Source organism: Sebastes fasciatus, chromosome 4 (genome assembly GCF_043250625.1).
Source record: "Sebastes fasciatus isolate fSebFas1 chromosome 4, fSebFas1.pri, whole genome shotgun sequence".
NCBI lineage: Eukaryota > Metazoa > Chordata > Actinopteri > Perciformes > Sebastidae > Sebastes > Sebastes fasciatus.
Genome location: NC_133798.1, coordinates 6,495,566 through 6,505,335, shown reverse-complemented (window position 1 = coordinate 6,505,335; position 9,770 = coordinate 6,495,566). Strand labels below are relative to the sequence as shown.

Genomic DNA, 9,770 nt, shown 5'->3' with positions numbered 1-9,770 from the left:
TTAGTCAACTAGAAAAACATCTTTTCAAGGTCTCAGTCAAGGATTAGTCCGTTTTTATGGCCAGGTGTATTCTGCTGGCAGAATGGTATAGTGGAAACTCAATCAGTCACATATTAACAATTAAGAAAGGACTGAGCACCATCATTTGTAGTGTTAAATAGGAGTAGTGAAACCATTTCCCCTGCTGTTACTTACAAATGAATCTCCAAAAAATGAAGCAAGGTTGAAAGAAAAATGAAAACATTACGGTTGAAGAGACGATGAACAAAATGTACAAATGGTTTATTATCGATCACCTAAAGCTATGCACAATAGAAAAATGAATGAGCACATCAACAAAGAAGTTCTTTAATTACTGTCACAAATTGTCATAAACATACAAATAGTAAAAATATAGAAAATCTATTTATAACTTCTATAAATGTCCATTGTTTCAAAAAAAAAAGAAGAAGAAATGTATTTACTGGGGCAAGAACTAATGTACTTCCTGTGGAGGGCCTGCATAGTAACCTGTCCAGGAAAAGGTTAAAAAAAATGAATTTGTGCATGTTTGTATAAAATACAGCCAAATTATTAAAGGAATACAGCAAGTTTTTGGGAGGTTCTTTGCTAATTACTTGTTAAGTGATGAGCACAAACCAGAAGGATAAATCTTAAAGTGATAAAAGGAAGAATTTGATGTTTATGTACAGTATGTCATAATGTAATTACAAAACGGACTTAATGGCTATTCTCTAAAACTCAAACAGTTATTGAATTGGTATTACATTTCAGAGTGTCAGTGCTGGTGAGTCATTGTGAGACATGTCATATTGTCTGTTCTTGTATACCTGGAAGTTAGAGCACTACCACTGCATCATGACAGGTGAGGTTTTCCCACTTGTATGGGTACGGTGGTTAGAACCTGGTTCTGGAAAACAAATTTCTGGAGGCGTTCAAAGACCCAGAGGAAGATGAGGAGGACACTGACGTATTGAATCCAGGCAAATTTGATGGTTTCCCAGAAGCCAGGACGATAGGTGGGAGGAGACGGTTAAGGCAAAAAGAATGAGGAAAACTTCACAGTATAGAACAAACCTGTTAATAACCTGTAAATAAAATAAACATTTGCCATGCAGATCCTTTTAGTTTTATTTACCAAAGCCTCTCCCACATATCCACCGCTTCTCTGCACTGCACCTGGACGGACAAATGTTTGGAGCTGAGATGAAGTTCGTGTGCTGTTATTGATTTACAGGGCGTAAAAAAACACAGACAGACGGATGTTACTCTGACAATATAGTATGCACCATTTCATGAACCATGGTAGAGAGATGTAGAAGTTAGGGTTAGCTCAGCCTCTTCACTGAATTACACAAATACTGTGGTAAATGTTTTGTACAGATGTAGCCAACGATAGCACGAGTATCATTTTTTTGGCATCAAATTAATGCAATACTATGACCTAGCCACACTTGAAGCATCCCATATATGCCCACGACTGCTGTTTACTTGTTTATCTATTAAAGGTGCTAAATTCAATATTCAGAGCAGAGGGATTGCCTCCCCACGGCTCTCAACATGGCAACGGCTGAGCCGGCGGCTCTCAATTAACAGAGTTAACAGTGCTAGCGGCAACAGTGCTGACAGAGCCAACTGTGTTAACCTGAGACGACGGAACGGCGCTATCAGCTGTACCCGCTGTATGAGCACAGTGCAGAGTAGCCATGAGCTAGCCAGTGGGGCATGCTCACACGTACTAATATGCAAAACATGTCATCCATCTATATATACAGTTTATGGTTTCAACTAACAGTTCAACTGCTTTCAGTGCTTAATTTTCTAGTGTTTGTTCAACTACTTGTAGTGCTTACATAGCCACTGATAATTCAACTGCTTACAGGGCTTAAACTTGAAAATAAAATTTCAAAAGCTTTCAGCGATTGCCTAAGTTCAACTCTTACACTTGAAAAGACACTATTAGTGCTTCAGTGGTTAAACCTGCTGTCTCAGTGCTGAGCCTTACCACACTTGTGTCATACCGGACCATTTTTGGGGCTTCGAAGATTCGGTGAGAAATATTCGAAGGTATTCGAAGCTTCGCGGTGCGGCGCTGAGCGGTGCAGCGCAGCAGGCTGACATGTTCTTCTGTCTGTCTGTCTGTCTGTCTCTATCTCCCGCGTTTCAGTGCCTGTTACAGTGCCGCTGTCGCACTACTTTACAAACACACCTTGACACACAACGAACAGCGATATCCGTCTGAGAATAACTAATAATAACTATGTTGAATAATGTTGTGGGATAATTCCTTATTTCATGGGCTATTTTGGGATTTATACATTATTAAATACTTTATATATATATATAAACTGGAAAAACAAAGTTCGGAAACTTGTGTTTGGTGGATTATTTCTCTGTTGTTACAATGCTAATGGTCATTGTATTTAACATCGTTGGAAAGCCTGTTTATTTACCTTCGCAATGATGTCTAACTTGTAAGGATCATGCATTTGTGGGATGAGCAGCACAGCTGATTATGGGGGTAGCGCCCGAGAAAGATTTGCCAAAATGCTCCGTCAATGGTAAACAGTGTATTCTCCTGTTGGTGTTGACTCTTGTTTTGAGTTGTTTGGTGGATTGGATGATTGAACTCTCTATCAGTAACAAGGAACAAACAAGACATATTGATTGATTGAATCCACCGTCAGGAACCTCAGTAGCGGTGGAAGATCCATACGCAGCCACAACAGCCTGGCACCTCCTCCTCATGCTGGTCACCAACCTGGTCACATGTTGCTGTAGGATGGCGTTCCATTCCTCAACCAGGTTTCATTGCAGGTCAGCCAGCGTTGTTGTGTTGGTCACTCTAACACGTACAGCACGCCCAAGCTGATCCTACAAGTGTTGAATTGGGTTGAGGTCTGGACTCTTGGCAGGCCGTTCCATTCTCTCTACTCCCACATTGTGGAGGTAGTCTGTGATAACCCTGGCTCTGTGGGGGCGAGCGTTGTCATCTTGGAGGATGAAGTTAGGTCCCAGATTGTGGAGATATGGGATCAACACTGGCTGCAGAATCTCATCCCGATATCTCAGATATTGAGATGGCCTTCAATGATGACAAGCCTTGTTTTGCCAGTGAGGGAGATGCCGCCCCACACCATGACACTGCCCCCACCAAAAGCTGTTACTCCATCGGTGCACCAATCAGCATAGCGTTCTCCACGTCGTCTCCATACTTTGACCCTGCCATCCAACTTTGGCAGACAGAACCTAGACTCATCACTGAACATGACATTCCCCCACATGTTCAGGTTCCATTGTCTGTGTTGTCGACACCAGCGCAAACGGGCATGATGGTGAAGGGCAGTCATTGCAGGCTTCCTGGTAGCCTTATGAGAATACACTGTTTACCATTGGCAGAGCATTTTAGCAAATTTTTCTTGGGCGCTACCCACATAATCAGCTGTGCTGCTCATCCCACAAATGCATGATCCTTACAAGTTTGACATCATTGCGAAGGTAAATAAACAGGCTTTTCAACGATGTTAAATACAATGCCAATTAGCATTGTAACAACAGAGAAATAATCCACCAAACACAAGTTTCCGGACTTTGTTTTTCCAGTTTATATATATATATATATATTAAAAACAATTAAAAACAAAGCATTCGAATAGTGATTTGGAGTTTGAATACCATGGCAACGGTCGAAGCTTTGAAGCAAGCCCTCAGGAACCATGTTAATAAACATTTAATAAATGCTTTACAACCCACTATAATGTAGTAGTATGCAGATACCAGTCTTTATTAATGTATTAGTCAAAAACTATAACTCCTCCTGTGGGCAGCCAGAAGTGGAGGCTGGTGTGCAAACTGATAATGAATGACAATATAGTAAAACACTGTTGTAATAATATAACATTTGTATTCATAGGAGATGTTATACTTATTGACAAATACTGTACATTAATAAACACTTAAAAATGTCCTTATACAACTACATTGTGTGTGGTGTGCAGTGTGTTATACACCATTTATTAAATGTTTATATTACTTATAGTAAGTGCTAAATTGGGGGGATTTAAAGTTAAGTGTAGATAGCATACAGTAGAAGATATATAAAAACTTGCATTTATTAAAGGATATCTAATGACCTCCATAGGGTACCGGATCTCTGCATTAAGCTGGAAGGGAGAGCCAGCAGCTCGTCCCACAGTCCAGACTGGCATGGGACAGGACAGCACTGTGGTCACTATGGTAGAAAAAGAAAGGGACAAAAAGATAGAGAGAAAAGTGAGAGTTGTCATAAATCAAAATGCACATGTAATGCAGTGGAATTAATAAGCAAGGTTTAAATCCTGCTCAAAGGTGTTGGTTCAGCTTGTGTTGATTCTGGGTTTAGCAGTAATACACAGTATATATACACAGTATATGCAGCAGTAATAAAAGCAAACAAAATAAGAGGCTTTGTCAACTTACAGTTTCTGTTTTGGTAGCTCCTAAGTATGTTGTCAAGGTCATACGCACTCGCAAAGGGGCTGGAGCCATCGATCACTGACACCTTGGCATCAATAGAGAAAAAAGACAAACACCTTAAAGCTAGGTGAGGCAATTTATTTTAGAAGCATTATTTGTTACATCCTGACAGCAATCAATAAATCAAATTCTTTCACAAAAAAAGAAAAAACTCCGGTATCTGTGGCTTACAAATGGACAAATGAACTAATCGCTGTTTTAATGCTTATTCAGTGACAGAATCACACACTGTAGCTGCTGTCTAGTAAAACTCAAACGCCCCAAAAATCTCTCTCCAGAAGTTGATTCAGCCACTTGACCTGTCGCACTACCTTTAATAAGAAGCATGTTGTAGTCGGTAACATTCTCTCTCTGTCAGTAATGTTGTATGATGTTGCTGATTTATGGACATTTAAAAAAGGTAAGTTAATGTAACATTATAAAGTGCTGTGGATGTTATGTCAAGACTATATTTGCACCGTTCACTGTAGTCCCGTCTCTACCTCTCTTCACTAACATGTACCTCCCATTTCATCTCATCCATCCTATCACTGCTTCATCTTACTGCAGAGTGCTCTGCTCAAGCCTTGGACAACGTGACCTGTAGAGTCTCATGGTGTGTCCAAATATTTTCCCATGTCATTCACGGGCGGCGAAGTCTGCTATACTTGAATTTGTCTTGGTGAAAAAAGTAAGAGGAGAAAACAAGAGAAAGGCCTCTCACATTGTAAATGTTGTACAGTCCCCGGTGAGGCAGGGGTGTCCTCTGCAGCAGCTTCAGGTCTCCGCTGATGAACAGCTTAGCTCCGGGGACAGAAGAAGAGTGCTGTACATAAGCCAGGCTCTGCATCACCACTGTGGACATCCGCTGGAAAAACACAAAGAATTAATATGCTTTACACTCAGGAAAGGATCTGTGGCTCATTGAGTGTAATAGCTACTGCATCAGTGTGCTATATTCTAAAGCTCTGGGGACAGAAGAAGAGTTACTAAATAGTAATGAGGAAGAAGAAGAAGAAGAAGAAGAAGAAGAAGAGGAAGAAGAAGAAGAAGAAGAAGAAGAAGAAGAAGAAGAAGAAGAAGAAGAAGAAGAATTTTTCCTTGTTATCTTACAAACACACAAAGGCCCGAAAATACAGACACACAGGACCCATAGACATGCAGTTGGAGAAATTTGAGAGCATAGACTGTATATAAGAAGTGGACGTAGTCACCGTGGCGTCGCCTATTGGTTTGTGGACTACAGCTTTGAAGCCTTGAGTTCGGCATTTTGGCTGTTGCCATCTTGGTTTTTTTGCAACCAGAAGTGACACGAGAGGGTGGAGTTAAGTACAACCGAATGCTGAATAAGATATTTTTAGGTGACCAAAATGTTACAATTAACTTTCATGAACTGGAAACACACTGTGAAAGGGTTAAAGTTGTTAGACGAAAGCACAAATAATTCCCAGATCAGACAACGCCGTGGTAGCGACCTGTCAATCACAAGGTAGCCACGCCCTAAAGCATCCCCTGCTTTATGGTCTATTTGACTCTAAATGGGATCATAATTTACTAAATGAACATCATGCTGTATTGAAGAAGACTTGAAACTAGCGATTGAGACCATAAACTCATGTTTACAATGTTTACTGAGGTAATAAATCAAGTGAGAAGTAGGCTCATTTTCTCATAGACTTCTATACAATCAGACTTCTTTTTGCAACCAGAGGAGTCGCCCCCTGCTGGCTTCACTTTTCAGACCCGGAAGTTGCCCACTGTGTTAGAGTGATGGTCAGGCGGCCCCCGAGCTGTAAGGGGTTCACTGCCTTGCCCAAGGACACTGGAGGGAGGGGGGGATAAATTACTAAAACTAATCCTAAAATCAGTTTTTGGTAACAAAAAATATTCCATTCAAAATGAATGAATGTTATTGTAACTTGTTGAAAATTATAAAATTATATTAGCTATAACAAGCTCTTGTCAGAGTTAAGAGATTGATTTTCATTACATCCTGCCATCAGGTTGATGTTGAGGTTGGTGAAGCATCTTGTGTTACATGTATATACTGTGAGACTAGGTACTGCAGTGGAATACGTACAAAGAGCTTGTAGCTGAAGGTGAGCAGCAGTTGGACACTGTACACCTGTTCCTCGGGTTGTAGAGGTAGCTGCAGTTGAAAAATCAGGAGGTCCATCTTCCCATCCTGGTTCTGGTCCTCTTCTCTCACCTGGAGAGGGTGTTCACCACCACACAGAAAAGAAAAAACATACTGTATAGTAGTTTGCTAGTCTGATAGCTAGTTTCTCAAATCCACTCTACTATTAATCAAAATGACAAGTCTCTTCTGCGATTCTATGTTTGACAGTGTTAAAGCTTCATTGGGTAGAACCGGAGCAAACATGATTAAAAAAAAGTTATTTTATGAAACGGTCACTATATCCTGACAGTAGTGCACGAGACAGGTAATCTGAAAAAAATCATGTTCCTCTGTGTCCTACGGTGCTCCTAATGGCATCTGCAAGATTTCACAGACTGGAGGAAAACAAGCAGTCAGAGCTGATCTGGAGACTGCCGTCTCTGAGCAGCTGTCAATCACTCGCGAACTCTGACCAAACGGTCAAACTAGGCAGCGCCGATCAAATATGAATCAATATTCTGTTACTGTAATGCCTATTTCTCTCCTCAAATGTTTTCAGAATCATCTTGTAGTGTACTGTTTAGCTTTAAAATGAGAAAGTTTGTGACCCGGCAGCCATGTTGAGATCTGGTGAGGAAATACCAAGCACCGCCCACCAGCCGGAGCACAGCCAATAGGAACGCTCTCTCTCTCTGAAATGACCTGTGATTGGTCAAATTCTCCTGTCACGGGCTAGATTTTTTTAAAGCCTGAAAACAGAGCCATGAGGAGGAGCAGAAGTCTAGTTTTCTCTCAGAACACTTGAATTACAATATGCTAAAAGGTTATTATGGAATTTTTGCCCAATGATGCCAAAAAACGTTCTGCCTACTGAAGCTTTAAAACAGTAATATTAGACATGATTATTAAGTGAATACAGGCAAGCCAATGCAGGCACAAGCGACAGGGGCAGGCGACACTTGTACATTTGAGGGAACTGTGGTGAATCTGTTCTTACAGAGATAGCAGGGATCCGGAGGTTGGCCCCCAGCATGTTGTTAAGATGGGGGAAGGTGCTCCAGGCCACATAGTCTCCCTGAGTACTGGTTGCTGCCACCAGCACAGTCTGGTACTGGAACCTCACAACCGGTTGTTCCTCATACGTGCTCCTTTTGATCCAGAAACCTAAAATAACATTAGCTTTTAACAGCGAGCCAGCATGTATACTAAAAAAATGACATGTATAAAGTTTCTCATTTAGAAGCAGCGGTCAGCTGTCAGACTCCACAACCAGCACTGCTCCCAGTAGACCACAACCAGCACTGCTCCCAGTAGACCACAACCAGCACTGCTCCCAGTAGACCACAACCAGCACTGCTCCCAGTAGACCACAACCAGCACTGCTCCCAGTAGACCACTTACACACCAGAACACTGACAATAACATGATATTTTCAGGTGGAACTTCATTCATTCATTCTCACTGTGCAATATCATTTTCCACTTGTGCAATTTTGTTAATAGTCTGTTTATTGTCAATACTGTATATACTGCTCCTCTTTTTATACTTCCTTCTATTTAAATGGTTCATATTTGTTACACTTTGTTTAGCTCTTTTTTTACTGTGTTAGCTGGTGCATCTTGTTTTTTTACACTATCCCCTTTGCTTCTGGACACTGCAAATGTCCCCACTGCGGGACTAATAAAGGAGTATCTGATCTGATCTGATCTTATCTTATCTTAAGAGGACATTAGAGTGAGTGACTGTACCTTGGCTCCTGTAGGCGACGAGCAGAGGTGAGATGTAGGTAAGACACAAAACAACAACCAGAAACACAGTGGCTTTAGTGCAGACACTCGTTTTGTACCGAATCAGAGCCGGATGAGAGTAGACTTCATAGAAAGCCATAGGGAGGATGTAAACAGCGTTGGTAACCACCAGTGTTGTGTATCATCCAGTCAGCCGGCTAGCTAGCTAGTCAGTGTTCCAGCTAGCATAGATGCTCCGTTAACTGAGTGGATGAGCCCGGAGGACTAACGGGAGTAACCGCTCACAGACGACAAACTAACAAACAAACACAGCTTAACCCTCGTAAAGCAATAGAACGCGTGTTATTTAGGTTAGCCCCCTGGCTAGTGTAGTGCTATACACCGCGCCATGTTTCAGCTTAGCTTAGCGTCTCATGGTTACCATGGCTGCTGCTGCTGGTGGGGTCATGCTGCATTCAGGTTCTGTCGGTACAATGAGGACGAGAAGGGAAACCTTTTGTTATTCGGATTTGGGAGAGTTCACGCATGGTTATCCCCTTTGCTAGCCCTGTCACACATCTTTTAAGTATACTTTTACTTGTAACAGAGTGTTTCTACTCTTTGGAATCAATACTTTTACTTCAATAAAAGATCCGAGTACTTCTTCCACCACTGCCTGGTACGGAGACCCCCTAGACCACCTAGGAGATTTTTTTTATTATCTCGTTCCCTCGCGTTTGTAACTCGTTCATTCGAGTTAGTAACTCGTTCCCTCGAGTTAGGTATCTCGTTCCCTCGAGTTAGTATCTCGTTCCCTCGAGTTAGGTATCTCGTTCCCTCGAGTTAGTATCTCGTTCATTCGAGTTAGTAACTCGTTCCCTCAAGTTAGTAACTCGTTCCCTCAAGTTAGTAACTCGTTCCCTCGAGTTAGGTATCTCGTTCCCTCGAGTTAGTAACTCGTTCCCTCGAGTTAGTATCTCGTTCCCTCGAGTTAGTAACTCGTTCCCTCGAGTTAGGTATCTCGTTGCCTTCGAGTTATTAACTCGTTCCCTCGAGTTAGTAACTCGTACCCTCGAGTTAGGTATATTGTTCCCTCGAGTTAGGTATCTCGTTCCCTCGAGTAAGTAACTCGTTCCCTCGAGTTAGGAATATCGTTCCCTCGAGTTAGTAACTCGTTCCCTCGAGTTAGGTATCTCGTTCCCTCGAGTTAGTAACTCGTTCCCTCGAGTTAGGTATATCGTTCCATCGAGTTAGTAACTCGTTCCCTCGAGTTAGGTATATCGTTCCATCGAGTTAGTAACTCGTTCCCTCGAGTTAGGAATATCGTTCCCTCGAGTTAGGTATATCGTTCCCTCGAGTAATTAACTCATTCTCTCGAGTTAGGTATCTCGTTCCCTCGAGTTAGTAACTCGTTCCCTCGAGTTAGTAAC

General features: G+C 41.8%; 1 protein-coding gene across 2 annotated transcripts; it reads right to left on the bottom strand.

The window, feature by feature from the left end:
* Window positions 1-263: 263 nt before the first annotated feature.
* tmem231 (transmembrane protein 231) lies at window positions 264-8,808 on the bottom strand. 2 transcript variants are annotated; one of them, XM_074631697.1, is made up of 8 exons: window positions 8,362-8,808; window positions 7,611-7,777; window positions 6,575-6,703; window positions 5,219-5,362; window positions 4,459-4,540; window positions 4,126-4,231; window positions 831-1,019; window positions 264-510 (listed from the first exon to the last, which is right to left on the bottom strand). In XM_074631697.1, the coding sequence occupies exons 1-7, from the start codon at window positions 8,498-8,500 to the stop codon at window positions 857-859; spliced, it is 930 nt and encodes a 309-aa protein (XP_074487798.1). In that variant the 5' UTR covers window positions 8,501-8,808; the 3' UTR covers window positions 264-510; window positions 831-856. The 2 variants fall into 2 exon arrangements, with proteins under 2 accessions (XP_074487798.1, XP_074487797.1); XM_074631696.1 differs by having other exon boundaries at window positions 264-1,019.
* Between the last annotated feature and the right edge of the window lie 962 nt (window positions 8,809-9,770).